The 19,138-nt window shown below is 46.9% G+C and overlaps 2 protein-coding genes and 1 long non-coding RNA gene across 9 annotated transcripts; 2 read left to right on the top strand and 1 right to left on the bottom strand.

The window, feature by feature from the left end:
- The first annotated feature begins 88 nt into the window (after positions 1-88).
- Positions 89-2,573, top strand: LOC144078403 (uncharacterized). Its single transcript, XR_013301195.1, has 3 exons — positions 89-1,755; positions 2,086-2,215; positions 2,328-2,573. It is a non-coding gene; the product is annotated as an uncharacterized LOC144078403 (long non-coding RNA).
- Positions 2,574-2,698: 125 nt separating this feature from the next.
- On the top strand, positions 2,699-15,012 carry LOC144078445 (nuclear factor 1 C-type-like). 7 transcript variants are annotated; one of them, XM_077606518.1, is made up of 11 exons: positions 2,699-2,921; positions 4,658-5,005; positions 5,096-5,279; positions 6,660-6,722; positions 6,788-6,862; positions 6,992-7,124; positions 8,148-8,290; positions 10,291-10,556; positions 11,079-11,235; positions 11,299-11,387; positions 11,706-15,012. In XM_077606518.1, the coding sequence occupies exons 1-11, from the start codon at positions 2,919-2,921 to the stop codon at positions 11,724-11,726; spliced, it is 1,482 nt and encodes a 493-aa protein (XP_077462644.1). In that variant the 5' UTR covers positions 2,699-2,918; the 3' UTR covers positions 11,727-15,012. The 7 variants fall into 7 exon arrangements, 6 of the variants coding, with proteins under 6 accessions (XP_077462644.1, XP_077462643.1, XP_077462642.1 ...); XM_077606517.1 differs by having other exon boundaries at positions 11,296-11,387; XM_077606516.1 differs by having other exon boundaries at positions 6,788-6,900; positions 6,937-7,124; positions 11,130-11,235.
- Positions 14,775-18,579, bottom strand: LOC144078447 (alpha-2-HS-glycoprotein-like). Its single transcript, XM_077606519.1, has 7 exons — positions 18,324-18,579; positions 17,398-17,508; positions 17,253-17,337; positions 16,799-16,968; positions 16,338-16,460; positions 15,543-15,623; positions 14,775-15,471 (listed from the first exon to the last, which is right to left on the bottom strand). Exons 1-7 carry the CDS (start codon positions 18,525-18,527, stop codon positions 15,337-15,339), a joined length of 909 nt encoding a protein of 302 aa, XP_077462645.1. The 5' UTR covers positions 18,528-18,579; the 3' UTR covers positions 14,775-15,336.
- Positions 18,580-19,138: the final 559 nt, after the last annotated feature.

The raw sequence follows: 19,138 nt of genomic DNA, 5'->3' as shown, positions 1-19,138 counted from the left end.
TTGAAAGTGTTACACCCTGCATTTAATCTTAAAACACAGGGAAAAATAATCACAACAGTGATCCATTGGTCTTTCTTCAATCCGACTTTACTGAAATCTTTAACTTTACTGTAATGACAAAAAATGTCCAGTGCCTGAAGCTATGTGCTAAGACATCAATAATCGAAAACCGATATTCTTTAACATGCCACACACTTGCCATATGGATCAAAGGATCAACAATGGAACACCGATAAACACATCCAATCCAAACTCGTTGTACATTCTCAACATGCAATCGTTAAGAAATCAAACACTCTAGCACAGGGGTAGGGGGAACCTATGGCTTGGGAGCCACATGTGGCTCTTTTGATGGGTTTGCTGGCTCTTCGCTAACCTGTGAGCTAAAATATGGAAATGGCTGGTGACAGAACTGAGATACTATTACATTTAGAACTGCTTTAATCCTCTTCTTTTTTTTGCAGTAGACTCTTGTGGAATGCATCCTCTCATTGATTAGCAACAGCATAAGAATCTTTTAAAAAATATTCATATTTTTCCACTTTAAAAGTGGTGAAATTACAACAACAACAAAATGAAAAGGCACTCGTTTCCATGTATGTATTTTGACTTTTAAATTGGTAGTATGGCTCCCAAGGAATAACATTGGAAAATATGAACTTTGTTTGTGGCTCTCTTGGTCCAAAAGGTTCCCGACCCCTGCTCTAGCGTGTCACAAAAGCGTCCAAAAAAAACAACACCAATGTTCCTTTGTGCCTCATTTGTCTTATCTAACCCTTGAAAATAAGAAAAAAGAGTCCATTCTTTTTTGGCCCCCCCTTTCACGGTCATAAAATACACAAAGTGGACACGTTTAACTTGAGGCTTGCTTTAAAAAAATAAAAAAAATAAAAAATAGTCCCCCTTGAAATCCTTCCACTTTTATTTTCTTAGGCCAGACCGTTTTGACAGAGAGAGCCATAAACAAATCATATTTTCAAATGTTCTTCCTTGAGAGCCATACTCCAAATTTAGATGTCAAAATACATGAAAATGTGCCCATTTTTTTTTTGATTTCACCACTTTTAAAGTACTAAAACACTCTGAATTCTTTTGACAACATTGTTACGCCCTTGCTAATCAATGAGTATCAATGACGGTATGCATGGAGAAGAGTCATAAAAAAAGAAGATTAAAATGGCGCTAGAGGTCGTGTCAACGCCACAGTGCCTACTGACGCTCCTATTGGTGCGTTTGGGACTCGGCGCTTTCCAGATTTGAGCTCACGGGTTAGCGGAGAGCCTCGTGCGCCCATTAAAAGAGCCGCATGCGGCCCCCGAGCCATACGTTCCCTACCCCTGTCTTAGACGATCACAATCTTATCCACAGTGCTTTAAAATGCATTTTCATTCTTCACTCATTGGCCGCTATTGAGCGTCCAATCCAATGTTGACCGGGCGGCCGGCCGGTCGGTGGCGAGTTCCTGCTTGAAAAAGGCATTTTAAAAACACCTTTTGTAGGCCATTTTTGATCTTCTCTGACAGTCCAAAAACACGTTATTCAATGCAAATGAACCCGATGCCAATCCAGCCCCACGCAAGGCCATAAAATTGAACACGTGACCACCGCCATAGGAATTTCTCGAACTTTGAACTGCCTCGCCTCGTAAAAGCCCAGACCAGGACCAGGAGACGACCCGATCGTTTACAAGAATGTCCCGGTGGGCTCTCACCTTGGCGTTGACGTTGGCGTTGGCCCGGGCTCCCACGGTCGCAGGTAAGCTTCTTCCATAAAAAGGTACACGGTCGATTGGTCGCCCGGAAGGTAAGTGATAATGACCATTGAAATGGTTGCTCAAATTCCCTAAATACAAAGTGCCAATGACTATTTAGTCATACTTACTACCCTAGTCATTATTAGACAAAAGAAAAGCTCCACATTTCCCGGACTTTGATGCCATTGCAGGGGTGGAACTTAGGGTGGCGCCCTCTTGTGGGGCTCCCTTTTAGGCCCTAAAGAGCAATTGAAAAGTAGAATTTCAAATCACTTCCTTTTCCAAGACAGAGCCGTCATGTAACTCCCGTTGTTTTTTTTATTTTGTGAGAGGCTCCGCCTCCGCATCGTCGGGGCTTCGGCCGGGGCTTCGGCCGTGGTTGACGGGCCTGAGCGCCGTGGTGGGCTTCCTCTTGGTGGTCTTTGTCTTGGTCCTCCTCAAACGACTCTTGGGGAAGCAAAGGTCAGAAACAATGTGTGCAAAGTTGTTGTTGTTTTTTTAATTCATCCATTGACACCCTCCAAAAAGGTTTAGACACCCCATTCCCAGATGAAAGACATTTGTTACTTTACAGAGAAGAAGATGAAGGCGAGGATGAGGAAGAAGAGGAGAAAGTGGAACGCTTTTGATGGACAGCACCCAAATGATGTCGTGTAACGGAGACGGACGGCTACCACTAACGACGTCAAGTCGTCAAAGTCTCATTAAAAATTGTTTATGGAAGAAAAAAATGGGTTAACCCCCCTTTTTGAATGCTCTTTTCCAGGGGTGTCATGAAAAACGGCGAACGTGGCGACTATCCTGCTCTGCCGCAGCCTACCGGGAGAGGGAGGGGGTGAGCGTTGCCGGTAGAGAGGAGGGGGAGGAGGGGTGGGAGGAGGAGAAGGAGGAGGAGAAGGAGGAGGAGGAGGAGGAGGGGGGTGCGCTGGGCATGAGGGGGGGGGGGCTGGCCGGCCGGGGCCCTGTTCGCGGGACGGCGAGGTGCTGCTTTTACTGGATTTGCCCCCTTACTGCCGCGGTTCCGGTGTCGGCCCCGACCATGGAATGAGAAGGAAGCCAAGGCGGCTGGCTAGCTGGCTAGCTGGCTGGACGGCTGCACCGACCAACCGACTGACGACGACGACGACGACGACGGACATGGGCCGCCGTTGACTTCGGTTCGGACATGGTAGGACAATAACAAGACGGAGACAGAGAGAGGGAGGGCGGTTTAGGCAGACTGATGGAGCGAGAGGGAGGGGGAGAGAGAGAGAGAGAGAGAGAGAGAGAGAAAGCAGTTCCGGTACCGAAACGCTCGTTAAACATTCGTTACAAATAGCCCTTTTTCAAAAAAATGTTACTTTGGAAGCCCCTCGCTTGGGACTCGTGACGTTGGCCAGTCCGTCCGTCCGTCCCTCCGTCGCCAAACTTTATTGAAAATAGCACCGGTTTCACGGCATGTGCCCATGGGCGAACACCTGGACTTTTTACAGCCTGGCGGCCAGTCCATTGGCACATTTGACACTCTCGACTAGCGTTCGGGCTTAGAAAGGACAGCGAAGCGCGAGTTTTTGCCCTTTGAAATGCCAAACTTTTCCACTTGAGTCGCTGTCAACGGCTTCCGTCCAACGGTCCAGCCAGGGCGGAAGTCGGCGGCGGCGGCGGCGCTCCAAACCGACACCCAATCCACGCGGAACACGGCGTAGTTATCTGAGCTAATGACGATTGAGCCAGAATGGCGGCTTTCGGAAGGCCACTTCGGCTCGTCGCTCGCACGGACGCTTCCGGCATTGGCCGGGCTCCGGAGGCTCGCCCGGTGTTGACAGGCCGCTCGAGCCAACTTCAACTTCCTCCCGGCCGAGCCCACTCACTCGGAAGAAAATGGCCGCGGTGGGACACGGCGGCCTGGCCGGGCCGGGCGGGGCGGGCACAAAGTGTGGCCGACGGGAGGGCTCCGTTCCCGGGTTAGGAGCCGGACAAAGATTCAAATGAAGAGTATAGATGCATATTGAATTTCCTGATTTTACCCCTTTTAAATCAAGTCTTTTTTTTTTTCATCCATTTTTTCTGTCTTTTTAGTTCAAAAGTCATTTTGTAAAATCTAAAAATATATTTAAAAAAAGCTAAAATAAACATTGTTTTAGATCTATAAAAAACGGAATATTCAGGGCTTTTAATCCATTTATTAAAAAAAAAAATCATAATATGGTCCGGCCCCATGTGCGGTCGATTGGTCGCTGGTCTTTTGGTCGCCGGTCTTTTGGTCACGGTCTTTTGGTCGCCCCGACCGCGCCAAAAGACCGACGACCAAAAGAGCGGCGACAAAACAAGGTAAAACAAGACAGTCTACGCATGAATAAAAGCCAACAATGGCCATGAGCAGTTTCACTGAGCCGAGTGTAGAAGAGTTTGTATGTACATGCGTTGTCCCTTTAAGAAGCCACGTCAGTTCAGTCGGCGTCTTAACAAGTTCTACAACAACAAAAACAATACAAGTCCGGGAAATGTGGAGCTTTTCTTTAGCCTAATAATGACTAGGGCATTAAGTCTGACTAAATAGTCATTGGCACTTTGTATTTAGGGAATTTGAGCAACCATTTCAATGGTCATTATCAATAACCTTCCGGGCGACCAAAAGACCGGCGACCAATTGACCGTGTACCGTCCGGCCCACGTGAAATCAAGTTGACGTTAAAGCGGCCCGCGAACCAAGCCGAGTCTGACACCCTTGAATTAGAGTCACCAGTGGCATTTTGAATCCATTGCTGCGCCAATGAAATGACAATTGATTATATGAATTGTTTCCCACCGCTGGGGATAGACGTCGTCGAAGGGGGCGTGCTCGATGGGGTCCCGCTGGGGCTGGGGCTTTGGGGTCCGGTTCCGACTCCGGCCGTTGGTTGAGCGTCCGTCTCTTTTGTCCAGGACGAGTTCCACCCGTTCATCGAGGCGCTGCTGCCGCAAGTGCGCGCCTTCGCCTACGCCTGGTTCAACCTGCAGGCCCGCAAGAGGAAGTACTTCAAGAAGCACGAGAAGCGCATGTCCAAGGAGGAGGAGCGGGCGGCCAAGGACGAGCTGCTGGGCGAGAAGGCCGAGGTCAAGCAGAAGTGGGCCTCGCGCCTGCTGGCCAAGCTGCGCAAGGACATCCGCCCCGAGTTCCGCCAGGACTTTGTGCTCTCCGTCACGGGCAAGAAGGCGCCCTGCTGCGTCCTCTCCAACCCGGACCAGAAGGGAAAGATGCGCCGCATCGATTGTTTGCGACAGGCCGATAAGGTGGGTGGGGGGCGGGGCCGGGATTCGGTTTTCTGGTGGCCCCGCCCACCGGCCGCCGGGAAGGAAACCACCTAACCTCCACTTTGTCAGGTCTGGCGCCTGGACCTGGTCATGGTCATCCTCTTCAAGGGCGTCCCGCTGGAAAGCACGGACGGCGAGCGACTGGTCAAGGGCGTCCAGTGCGCCCAGCCGCTGCTGTGCGTGCAGCCTCGCCACATCTCCGTCTCCGTCAAGGAGCTGGACCTCTACCTGGCCTACCACGTGCACCTCAAAGGTCAGGCCCCCGTCCGTCCGTCTGTCCGTCCGTCCGTCCATTCCCCCCTCCCTTTCTTTCCGCGTCCCGTGACCGAACGACCGATGGCGGCGGCCCATCCGCCAGCTCTTTTAGTTCCAATTTGGATTGGCGATGGCGAGCATATGGTGCTGAGTCCTTGCGGCCAAATTCCATGAAATGGACTGGCGACCAATCCTAGTTTTTTTTTTTTTTCCCAGAATGTCCTGATGTAGACTGGACACCAAACGGTGGTGGCTTTTTGACCTGACATTGATGGGTCATCCAATTCCAATTTGTCCTCGTCTCAATGTGGATTGGCGACCGATCCGGTACACGGTCGATTGGTCGCCCGGAAGGTTATTGATAATTACCATTGGTATGATCGTCATACGCAGTTTCTGGGTGTGATGACAAGTAGGCTTTTTTGTTGTTGATAATGACGACAGGGCCTATTTCCGATTATTATTATTATTATTATAATGACCATTGAAATGGTTGCTCAAATTCCCTAAATACAAACCGCGAACGACTATTTAGTCATATTTCATGCCCTAGTTATTATTAGGCTAAAGAAAAGCTCCAAATTTCCCGGACTTTGATTGTTTTTTTGTTGGACAACTTGTTCTTGACCCTGACTGAACTGACGTCGCTTCTTAAAGGGACAGCAACGCATGTACATACAAACTCTTCTACACTCGGCTCAGTGGAAATGCTCATGGCCATTGTTGCCTTTTATTCATGCGTAGACCGTCTTGTTTTACCTTGTTTTGTCGCCGGTCTTTTGGTCGCCGATCTTTTGAGCACCGGTCTTTTGGTCGCCCGGAAGGTTATTGATAATTACCATTTAAATCGTTGCTGAAATTCCCTAAATACAAACTGCGAACGACTATTTAGTCCTACTTAATGTCCTAGTTATTATTAGGCTAAAGAAAAGCTCCACATTTCCTGGACTTGTATTGTTTTTTGTTGGAGAACTTGTTAAGACCCTGACTGACTGACGGAGCTTCTTAAAGGGACAGCAACGCATGTACATACAAACTTCTACGTGGGCTCAGTGAAACGGCTCATGGCTATTGTTGGCTTTTATTCATGCGTAGACCGTCTTGTTTTACCTTGTTTTGTCGCCGGTCTTTTGGTCGCCCGTTGTTGCGGTCCGGGCGACCAAAAGACCGCAACCAAAAGACCGCGACCAAAAGACCGGCAACCAAAAGTCCGGCGACCAATCGACTGCATACGACCGATCCGTGACTGCTCAGACACGGACCGACCGGCATCCGTTCCGTGTCTGACTCACGAGCAGCCCAAAGCTCATTTGCACGCCGGCCGGTGGACATTCGGCGACCAATCTGGGGCAATGACATCCGCTCCTCCTCTGCGCAGAAGCCGAAGAGAGCGGGAGTCCCGATCGGCCGGCGTCCGAGCAAGAGGACGGCGCGATAACGGGTAACGTGACGGCGTCTGGGCGTTCTCCGAGCGACCGATCCGAGCGTCCGCCTTCCGCTTGACAGACGAGGCCGAGTTTCACGAAGCCTTCGCCACGTCGGGGGTCTTTGGCGTGGACGAGCTGGTGCGGGTGTCCAGGAGTAAGTTGCTCAAAGAGCGTCCGTCCCTCCGTCCGTCCCTCCGTCCGTCCCTCCGTACGTACGTCCGTCCGTACGTCCGTCCGTGGGACGTCCCTGAAGGCGGCGGCGTGCACGTGCGTCTGTGCGCAGCACCCGTGGTGTCGGGGGCGGGGCCCGCTTTCTCCATCGGCGAGCTTCACGGACACCTGGCCTACGACCTCAACCAGACGCTCCAGCAGCCCGTCAACATGCGACGCGCCCTGCTCGCCGCCCACGCCAGCGGGTAAAAAATAAGTTTTTTCCCCATTTCCTTTAGGCAGGGGTGTCAAAGCCAGTTTGGTTGGCGGGCCACATTCATGGTCCGGCCCACATCTCATGTGGGCCGGACCATTTTAGATATAATATTTAGATTTTTTTTTTTTCATAAATGGATTCAAAGAACTGGATTCAAAGCCCTGAATATTCCGTTTTTTATAGATCTAAACCAATGTTTATTTGAGCTTTTTTAAAATATATTTTTAGATTTTACAAAATGATTGTTGAACTAAAAACACAGGAAAAAATGGATTCAAAAATGACAATAATTTATTTAAAAGAGGGAAAATCAGGAAATGTAATATACATCTATAATCTTCATTTGAATTTGATCCTAAAACAGAAAGTCAGTCGCCACTCAACATTTACTTTCCCGGGCCACACAAAATGATGCGGCGGGCCAGATTTGGCCCCCGGGCCGCCACTTTGACACACGTGCAGTCTATATGAATTGAATCCTCGTCGTGCTGGAATGTCATTGGTGGGAATTCATGGCCAGGGTGTCAGACTCGGGTTGGCTCGCGGGCCGCTTTAACGTCAACTTGATTTCACGTGGGATGGACCATTTTAGATAGAATATTTAGTTTTTTGTCTTTTTAAAATGGATTAATGAACTGGATTAAAAGCCCTGAATATTCTGTTTTTTTATAGATCTAAACCAATGTTTATTTGAGCTTTTTTTAAAATATATTTTTAGATTTTACAAAATGATTGTTGAACTAAAAACACAGAAAAAATGGATTCAAAAATGACAATAATTTATTTAAAAGGGGGGAAATCAGGAAAATACATCTTACTCTTCATTTGAATTTGATCCTAAAACAGAAAGTCGGCACTCATCATTGACTTTTCCGGGCCACACCAAATGATGCGGCGGGCCCGATTTGGCCCCCGGGCCGCCACTTTGACATATGTGCCTTAAGGGATAGAATAGTCCCCGCCCCTAAAACGTCAGGTGGACTAAACCGGTCCAAAAAAAATGTCCACGCAGGAGCAAGCGTCACAAGTCCGGCTCGGCGGACGAGGAGGCGGCGGCGGCGGCGGCGGCGGCGGGCAGTCCGGCGACCGACTATTACCACTCGCCGTCCTCTCCGGCCAGCGGCTCCCGAAACTGGGCGGACGACGTGGAAGGAGGTAGGGGCCCGTCTTGTCCCTAAACGCGGCCACGTGGAAGCAAACCGTGGCGTGGTCTACCAAATCCAAGACTTTGAAAACAGACCGTGACCAAAGTCGCCAATTTCGAACTGATAGGTTCATTAATAGTTATACTTTCATAAAAGAAAGACATCGGAGCACATCATCCAGCGTTATCTTGCAAGTGAGAATCAACCCTGACTCGTCCTCGTCACAGATGGTTCGAAAGAAAGACATCCTCTCCTGTCTGTCCATTTAGTTGCATTAGAATCAAAACAATTAAGCTTATCTTATTTCAAACAATTGCAACGGTTGTTTAACCCAGGGGTCGGGAACCTTTTTGATGGAAAGAGCCATAAACAATTCCTATTTTTTTAAAATGTTAATCCTTGAGAGCCATGCTCCGAAATTTAAAAGTCAAAATACATGAAAATGTGCCATTTTTTTTCAGTCAATTTACCACTTTTAAAGTACAAAAAGTCTCTGAATTCTTTTGACAACATTGATACGTTGTTGCTAATCAATGAGTATCACTGCGAAAATCCATACAAAAGAGTGTAATGGGAAAAAAAATGATTATAAGGCGCTGGGGTAGTGTCAATGCCATAATAGTAACGTAACGCTCCTATTCCTGCGCGTTCTCACCAGCAGTTTCCATAGTTTACCTCACAGGTTAGTGTGAGGTAATGCACCCATCAAAAGAGCCATATGTGGCTCCCGAGCCATAGGTTCCCTACCCTTGGTTTAACCGAATAACACCATTAAGGTCAAAAAAACAACTGCAACAACAATTGCATATCAGGTATTCAAAACAATTAAGGTCGGAAACCAAAAACAACTGCATAAGAATTTAAACAAACAAGCAAGCCTCCATTCAGCAAAACAATGACATAGCAACACTATTTTAAAACAATCTGCGAGTATTTTCGGAGGTCGATTCGATATCGCCATCTGCTCCGGAATCCAAGTCAAAGCAATTTAAGAGTCCTTCACAGATCTTCATTGCGAACTCAGATCAACAGTCCTCGGCCTGGGACAGTGAAATGTCCTCGGGGGCCAGCTGCAGGGGAAAGTGTCCTTGGTAACTGAGCTTTTGTCTGCTTATAATGATTAATGTTTCACATATACATATACAGTGGTACCTCGAGATACGAGCTTAATCCGGTTTATTTTTTTCCACGACAACGCACTCGTAAACGGAACAAACAAATTTAAATGAACTTGGATTCATATATACAGACACTCAAACATACGTTTAATGTAACTTTACACAAAACTGAATTCTAATTTTGTTGTAATCTTTTGTTACCTTCGTTCTGGCCGGGTTGGCGGTTTGCCACGCCTCCACCCTCACTCACGTTCGCTATCCATGGACTGTTTGCTGTTGTACTACGTATTCCCTTCAAAATATTCCCAAAATGATGCACACAAATGTCCTCACAATAGGATAACAACGCACGACGACCACTTGCCAACGAGAAATAGTCTTTAAAGAACGATGGCGGGAGGGAGCTTCTTTCCTTAGAAAGAATAACAGGAAATACAATAGTTGAGCTTACCCACCCACGTATTGATTGTGGCTAATGAAGTTTTATTCTGAGAAAGGTTGCCATTGCCTATGGGTTGGTGTTATGTGCACGAGTATACTTCATTACCCAGAAAGCCCTCTTTTTGCATGCGCGTTGTGCGTTTCCTGGTCCTAGGAGGAACTCGTCTGAATTATTTCGTTCCATGCTCGTAAATATTGTTATATACGAAAGAGATGCAAAAAAAAGACAGTGCCATGGCCACCTGGCTTGGTCGCATCACGACATTTTGATCACATGACGGGCGAATTATCCGATGGAAATTTCCATCGTAAGACGAGAATTTTGTATGACAAGGTGCCGCTGTATAATAATATCCCAGAATAACCCCAACACTAACTAACTAACTAACTAACTAACTAACTAACTAACTAACTAGACGGCAGTGATCCAATCCCCTTCCCGTTTGGACAGGAGCGTCCCCTCCGGCAAAGAAGGCGGACGGCAGCCCCTCGGCCCGGGGGGGAGGGGACTCGCCCGGGCCGGGCTCCTTCACCCAGCACCACCGGCCCGTGATCGCCGTGCACGGCGGGCTTCCCCGTCCTCACCAGTCGCCGTCCTTGCACTTCCCGTCCTCGTCCTACTTCCCGCACGGGGCCATCCGGTACCCTCCGCACCTGGGCCAGGACCCCATCAAGGACCTGGTCTCCCTGGCCTGCGACCCGGCCAACCAGAGCTCGGTGAGCTACTTCCTCTTGCCTTTTATTTTGGAAACTCTATTCCCGCTTCCCGTTGATTTCTTTTTTTCACGTGGGGCCGCATTGGCTCACTTTTGGGGCCGTTTGAGGTCACTTCCTGTTGATTCGGGGTCACATTCTATCGAGTTTGGGCAATTCTGGGTCACTTCCTGTTGATTTGATGTCAGTTTCTATTCATTTGGGGTCACTTCCTGTTGATTTGATGTCAGTTTCTATTCATTTCATTCAGTTTTGGAGGTAGTTGTATCAAGAAGGGGCCACCCTGGGTCACTTTTTGTTGATTTTTGCGCACTTTCTGTAAAGTTGTGGCCATTTTGGTTCACTTTCTTCCGATTTCATGTCACTTTCTATTGACGTTGGGCCACATCTGGGTCACTTGCTGTCAGTTTCCGGGTCATTGGCTCACTTTCTGTGAATTTTGGGGCACTTCCTGTTGATTTTCTGCCACTTCCTGTCAACTCGGGGCAACGGCAGTGGTTGAATTGTCAACGTTTGCGTCTGCAGCTAAACGGCAGCAACCAGTTGAAGGCCGGCGGCCATTACCTCTCCTCTCAGATGCTGGCCCCCTCCCTGGGGCTGCCCCGGCCCACCCTGCCGGCGGCGGACGTCAAGCCCCCCAGCACCTCCTCCGACGGGGCCGCCGACTCCCCCGCGTCGCCCAGTAAGTGCCCGGCCGGCCCGTCGAGCGCCCGACGGTCCGCTGACGCTGCCGTCGCCGCAGCAGCGTACTCGGCCCCCGGCACCCCCCCCGGCGGCCGCTCCTCCTTTGTGGGCATCGCCAATCGAGACCCCGCTGGACTCTACCAAGCCCAGGTACGTGCGCTTATCATATAGGTATGCCTACCTCTATGGAAGTATCATTTCAATAAGAACAAATGAATGACATTTGGCAAGTCAGCGTAAATTGGGCTCCATCTGCTGGCCAATATTTGAATTACATCAACAAGTCTATTTCCAGCCCTGTTGATAGTAAGCATGTGAAATCCAAAATAAGGTAGTTTGTTCCTTTTTTTTTCTCCCTTGTGTGTGTTCACCACTTGGCGGGGGTGCTGGAGCCTATCCCAGCTGACTGTGGGTTCAAGTCGTATCTATTTGTTTAATCACGTGACCTAACGCCTGCGTACGTTTCAGTCTTGGTACCTCGGCAACTGAAACACTACGCCATCCCATCCGAACGGCTGCGAAGATTGGTCGCCCGGAGGAATTCCCAGAAAGGACTTCAATCAAGCCTTTAACCCCGCCCCCTTGCAGGTGCTGCTTCTCATATATGCAAATAAGGCTCGCTTTTTTTTTTTCGGACTCACTTCGAGAGAGAAAGAGACTCGTCTTTTCATTCAAATTGGAACTTTTTGCCCCCCTAAGCCCCGCACCCAAGCCCCGCCCACTCTCTTCCCACCGCCCCAAGAGAAAAAATACTGAAAAATACTTTGATGATTGACAATCACGTGTGCTCTTAGCTCATTGGCTACCATTGACGGTGATAGACCAAGCAAATAAAATAAAAAAATGGTACTTTGAGGACATTAAAGCTTAAAAACTCATTAATACTATAGAAATAATTTAAAGGATTGTATAAATCAACCTTAGAATGTGCTATTAGTAGCCATTAACAATATTTATTTGTGTTTTTGTCCATCTTAAATGCCAGACTTTGTGAAAAAGCCCCCCAAATCCACAGGAAATAACCCAAAATGATCAGAAAGTGAGCCGATATTGACAGGAAGTGACGAAAATGCCCATAAAATCAAAGTTTAGTGCCCCCAAAACGTGCAGGAAATGACCCAAAATCCAACAAGTGATGTGAATTGCACCAAAGTCAAGCAATAAACAGGAAGTGACCCAGAATCAAGCAGAATTGAGTTTCTTGAGACAGAAATGCCACCAAAATAAACAGGAAGTGATCATTCATAAATGCCCCAATATTTAAATAAAGTATTGGTACTGTTTAATAATTCAATAATTCATGACTGTTAATAAAAATGAAGACTAGGGTTTTAGCCCTCTGGTCCAAACGGATTGGACGTCTATCGCCGTCAATGGTAGAAAGCAGTCCACTTTCCCCTTTCACCAATGGTCATTTTAAAATTAGCATTTTAAGGTACCGCAAAACGTGGAAAAACTATGAGAAAATCCCCCAATTTTGCGTAAACGGTGGCCAAAGGGATTTTTTTCCCCCTCCTGACCTTCCAGCCACGCTGAATGAACTTTGTTATTATTATTATTTGAGTTTTTTATCATCTATTTTGCACGAAATGTCTGAAACACAGAATGTGCCTTGCCTTCAGTTTGACGACAAGAAAAAAAAACATAGAACACTTTTAACGGTACCCTTTGCAGCAAACGAAACCAAAACAAAAAAAAACAAAAAAAGTTGCATGCAGGATGGATGACGTCACTCATGCTAACTAGCTAGCGGTAGCGGGTTAGCGCTTTAATGTCGGAAGTGTCCAAAGGCTCATTTCTACCCAAAATGAATCCAAATTTTTGCTTTCTAAACGCAATGGCTGCCATTGACAAGCGTGTTGATGAACAAACTCTCACCTGAGAAACTTTCACTCCAAAATTTTCAGTGCCATTGACGAGGCCGGACGTCCAAAGTCGGTTTAAACGGAAATCCATCACCATTCATAAAAATCTCATTCGTTCATTTTCTGAACCGCTTTATCCTTACAAGGGCTGCAGGGGGTGCCGGAGCCTACAACTCACTCCAGGCACCGGGCAGGGGAGGGACATCCTGAATAGATGGCCAGCCAATCACAGGGCACGAGGAGACAAACAACCATTCTTGAAAAAACATCTGTCCAAAATGTTTGAAAATAATACTTTTTTTTTTAAACAAAATCCCCAAATATTAAAAAGAAAAACTCGCCCCATCGCTGTCCGCCCTCCCGGTCGACATAAATTGGACTTCTATCGCCGTCAATGGCAGTCCGAGATGATAACGGCTAATAACGAGAGACGCTAATTCTGTTTAGCGAACCAAAACGTTGAGTCATCGATGCTAGCTAGCAAAGTGGGCGTGACCTTGCCCACACCAATGAGCCTTTGGCGCGTGGCCGCCCTTCCCCCGGCCGGCTTAGCGCTTTTATTGTCGGGGTGCCGGTGCAATTTCCGCACTCATAATAATCTATTTTATAATTTTGCATGTACGTTTGTAGCGCTTCTTCTATAACGGAAAACACGAGTGTGTCTAAATATTTTGAATGTATACCAAACGTTGGAGCGTGGCCGAGCCACACGCGCGCAATGCTAACAATGCTAAAGCTAACCTCCGTCGGGAGGATAAACGTTTTGTTGGTGCGGCGGAAATGGGAAGAAAATCCAGAGCTAGATGGCAACAAAAATGATTTGGACGCCATCTTGCTTTTGCCTTAAAGGCCTTTTTTCATTCCCCAAAACCAAAGCTAATCTCCTAAAGAATGTTATTTCTTTCCTGTTTGTGTCTGCTTTGTTGACATTTTTGGCCCATAGCATGCAAACAATGCTAAAGCTACAGCTAGTTTGCCTGTGTCGGTATCATGAGCAAAAATCAAATCTTGTCTAATTGTTGTCGTTTGTCTGCTCTGACATCTTTTGGGGGCTAGCGACATAGCATGGAAACAATGCTAAAGGGTTAGCTATGTGGTACTCGTCAAGAAGCTCAAGCAAATCCCCTAAAGAATGTTATTTCTTTTGTTTTTGTCTACGCTAACTTAATCTGTGGCTAGCAGTGTTTCACATGGAAACAACTTTTACCAGCATCATGACAGGATACCAAATCTCCAACAGCATTATTTTGATTTCATTTTGTCATTTTTGGCTAGTCGTGTAGCACGAATATGACGCTAAAGCTTTTGCTCGTTTCAAAAACAAGCAAATGAATCTTGTAAAGATGTCTTTAAATTTCATGGGTCTACTCTGACGTGATTTTTGGCTAGTAGCTTTAAGCGTTGGCATCATTAGCCAAAACGACATACACGCAGACAAAAAGCCGCCCCGAGGCATGCTGGGAATTCCAGCCTTCATCGCATTGCTATTGTTTCCCTGCCGCTCCCGCTCGCGTGCTAGCGCGTCACGCTAACGGATGGATTCGTTTTGATTGTCTTCACGCAGCTTCGCGGTGACAAAGAAATGTTTTTTGTTATTTTTGGAAGGCCTTCCCTTTTCCGCAGCTCGCGTCCGCTTTTATTAAGAAGAGAAATAAATCGAAAGGACGGCAAAAACGTTGATAAGCAATCTTTATTTGCATGACGCGTCAGTTGTAAGAGGACGGGACTTCCTGTGGTCGTCGCGTGATGATGATGTCATTTGAACACGCTGACCGATTCTTTAAGAGGACGGGACTTCCTGTGATCGTCGCGTGATGATGATGTCATTTGAACACTGACCGATTCTTTACTTTTAATATGATTGCCTATGCAAAAATGAAGCATCAATAAAGAAGCTATACCACAATGCACTTGGAACTCATCGTGTACGTTTACGAGAGGAAAACTTACGGCAGAGGCAAGTCAAAAAGTTTACGTTGCTAAATGGGCTGGGGCGGGCGTCCATCTTGGATAGGGACACATTCTCCATGTTTATTTGGTGTTGTCTTGTGGAAGGGTTTAACATATTTTCCTCTGGTTTAGGTATTTTTAAAGGTGTAGTCTTTATTTATTCATGTAGTTATTCATTTATTTTTGCAGTTTTCAAAGTTTTGACAATTGTGTGTGTGTGTGTGTTTTTTTTTTTTGCCAATTATTTTTGTTGCTATTTTTTTGTCTTGGCTATTTTTGCATGTTTACGCCAAGGAGGTGAAGGGGCAAATCTGGTGCACGTCTTTGTGGTGGACTTGCAACTGACGGTGGCAGGCTTCGTCTTCCGGACTACCGTGGAACAGGGTGCACGTTGGCTCCACTGCTAGTGGTGTGGTGTCCTGCCCACGACAAATGGCCACCGTTAGCCGTTAGCCGCCCGCACGCTCATCTTTTTTTTTGCCAGACTTACTTTTGCGGGGTAAAGTTCACATTCCAGCTCATCCACTTCTCTTCCCCTGACCTTGTACGTCGCTTTGCAAAAGACGTGATGCTTTAACACAAAAAAACAGGCGCTCATCACGTTTCGGTGCCGTTCAAGTGGTCCAAAAATCCAATTATAACGATACAACTATTTGTCAGAATAACAGCTGTGAACTCAAGGTACTTGAAAAGCAAAAAAATAGACGTATATTAAGAAAAAAAAGACAGCTCGGTAAAAAAAAGGAAAAGAAATTTTCAACAAATAGAAAAATACAGTCAGTTATTGAGATGAATATTCTGAAAAATGACAAAAAGGCACTATACGTTATTGCGAAATATTCGGAAAAAAATACTACAAAAAATGGGAAAAAATAAAAATACTACAAACATGGGAAAAAATACCCTAAAAAAATACTACAAAAAAAATGGGAAAAAATACCCTAAAAAATAAAAATACTACAAAAAATTGGAAAAAATACTAACCCTGAAAAATAAACATTCTAATAAAATAAATAAAATCTAAAGTAAAAATTAAACCCTCTATCTCATCACTGGGCAGCTAATGAATAGCAATTATTCTATTTAAAAAAAAGTCCATTTTACTGAATTAATTTAATACTTAAAGTAGTTGTAAAACCAATATCTTTTTCAGCGTGGGACGTGGGACTATGAGTTGTCCAGATAGTTTTAAAAAAATCATTTTAAAAAATCTGAAAAAAAAGAGGCCACGAGAAATGAGTTCTTTTTTTTTTTTTTTTCCCGATCGGCGGAGGATTGGACTCACGGCTCGGTCGGGGCAGCGAGGCGAGCAGGCCTCCAGCACCATCCTGGAATCTTTGCGGCACGCCGTCTCCACCATAGCGAACTCCAGCCCCATCATGGTGCCCATGCTGGGAGCCGGGATGTACTGTGCGAGGAAACGCGTCTCGTCAAGCGGCACTCGTCTCCATTGAAGGCCAAAGCCCTGAAAAAGCTTTCCTCGCCACCACCAAGATGGCCGCGTTCCCATCAACGTCGATGTCGCCGTGAATATCACTATATCAATCTATTTCAAGCCGTTAGCTGCCGAGATTGTCCTCGGGCGCCTTGGGTGAATCAACCACGAGGCATTGACTTTGAGGGGACCGTGGCACCGGGGCGGCCATCTTGGTAGGGGCGAGGAAAGGTCTCATCCCTCCCGCTTCAAACGGACGAGACGTCGACTCAATCGCAAAACGACGACGAGAGGATTTGGTCGGTGCTCACGTAGGACGTCAGCTTGGAAATCTCCATCAGGCCAAAGTAGTTGAGGTGATTGCTCTGCTGGTTGTGCTGTCTGACGGCCGCCTGAACCGCCGTCAGGCCAATTTCGCTGTCCAAGGGCGACAAGCCGGGGCAGTCGGGACAAATCATGGCCATCTCGGAGTTGTTGGGCTCTGCACGGGAGAAGAAGAAAAAAAACTATCAACTAGAAAAAGCCCCGTTGATAAACTTCCTGTTGACTTTGGGTCACTTTGCTTTGATTTTGGGGCATTGCAGCAGGGTCACTTCCTGTTGCTTTGAGAGCATTCCCAGGTCACTTTCATTTGCATTTGAGTGAAGAAAGGGACCAAAAAGATGCTGCCGCCGTGTCAAAAACAAATAATCATAGACAGCAAACAGCCCCTAAAATGGATATTTGATCAAAAGTGAGGCCAAAGAAAAGGAGCCAGCCCCCAACCTGCTTTGGTGTCGCAATTGTAATGGACCACGTTGGCCACGCCCCCTGTGACGGACAGCCGGATGTTGCAGTTGGCAGAGGCTCCCTGAAAGCAAACACTCTGGTTAGCTTAGCTTAGCACGCAGGCTAGCGTTTTGCTACTCACCCGGTCGCTAGGCGCCATGACCTCGCAGTCCTCGTGATATTTGGGATTGCTCACGTGACATTTGGTCTGCGACAACTTCAGCTGCAGGTCGATGACGCAATTGTCGGACACCTGGAGGGAGGAGCCCAAAGTTTTTCCCTTATTCATATCCGGTCCCGAACGCTAACGCCATTCGAGTCAAAAACGAGCACCACAACACAATGACAATGCGTCTTTTCAGGACTTGCTTTCAATAGAAGGTTAGGCTTTTAATTAAATTCAATACATTAGCACTGTTAAAGGAGCGCATTTTACGTAGCATGTTAGCGCTAAAAGTTAAGGTTAGCCGCTACGCCTGCCCCTTTAAAATGGGGAAATGCTCCACTCACATTAGCACGGAGCTAAAAGGCAGTTTGTTTACATGTGTCGGCACGGTAAGATAACATAGTTAACGCAATCCGTTTGCAATATGTAAGCATGCTAACGTCTCATTTCAATCAGAAAAGGCAGAATGGCCAGAAAATGACAGTACGGTATCCCCTCGATTTTCGCGGTTGGTTAATCCATATGTATCAAGTGAATTTCCACAAAGTAGGAGGAATATGTAAATAAATACTATAGCGTATAAGTAACATTTTTTTTTTAATTTACAACTTTCCACACCATTATTATTCCATCTTACATACACAATTGATGTAACGTATCATACCGGTACTCTACATGTTATTACTTATTATTACTCTAATGATAGAGAAGATCTGCGACGCGTCCGCCGAAAACGCCAAAGTCGAACCGCCAAATGGCGAGGGAACACTAGTAGTTTAACGTTTGGACAAATTTACCAAAGAAAACACAAGAGATGCTCCTAGACAAGATTATTTTTCAAGCCATTCATTTTAAAAAGCCATGTAAAACGGCGTGCTAGCGAGCTAGCTTGCCAGGCTAACCGGTTGATAGTTACTGCTCAGCAGTTCCGCCAGCCGAAACTTGTAGCCGTGCTTGTGGTGCCCGTTGATGTGTCGCACGGCCAAGTGGGCCGCCGCCGTCGCGCCTTCCGGCTCGCACGTGGCCAAGGGGGGAGACGTGGCCCCCAAGAGGTCGGGAAGAACCAAGGCCAAGCACAGCAGAGCGGCGAACAGGTGAGAAGCCATTATCGTACGAGCGCAGGAACGTTCGGAGAGACCGCCGTCGCCGTCGCGCTTTTATGGACCCCCGAGCGGGAGACCAAAGGGGGACAAACAAAGACTTTAACCGCTGGGGGAGGGGCACGGGGGCGGACGACCACCGCCGACGGCGTACTTTGGACTCCTTTACCCCCCTTGTGTGAAATACATTGCGCTAAAAGTTCAAATCAGAACAAAAAATAGGATAACCTTTGAACTCGGCGCCATTGACCCCGAGAGACGGGGGCGTCGAACTCCACTGTCCCATCGAACCCGACTGTCCCAATGGCTAGGAAGTCTGGCGCCGGCAAAAAAGACAAAATGGCGTCCTCAGTGGATGAATTGGACCTTTGTGGTTGTCAATGGGAAGCTCATTTTGGCTGGCTTTTGGGACATTTTGGGCCAATTCCTGTGTATTTTAGTTACTTCCTGTCGATTTGGGGGCATTTCCAAGTCACTTCCTGTTGATTTTGGTCAGTTTTGAACTTCTCCCAGGTCCCTTTTTTTTAAATGAATTTTGTGTCGATTTCTCTCAAATTTGGGGCATCCTCTTATTTTGGTGACTTCCTGTTGACTTTTGGGATCATCTACTATGGACT

The sequence above is a fragment of the Stigmatopora argus genome, chromosome 8, assembly GCF_051989625.1.
Source record: "Stigmatopora argus isolate UIUO_Sarg chromosome 8, RoL_Sarg_1.0, whole genome shotgun sequence".
Lineage (NCBI taxonomy): Eukaryota > Metazoa > Chordata > Actinopteri > Syngnathiformes > Syngnathidae > Stigmatopora > Stigmatopora argus.
Note: the sequence above shows the minus strand (reverse complement) of the source record. Positions and strands in the feature narration are given on the sequence as shown.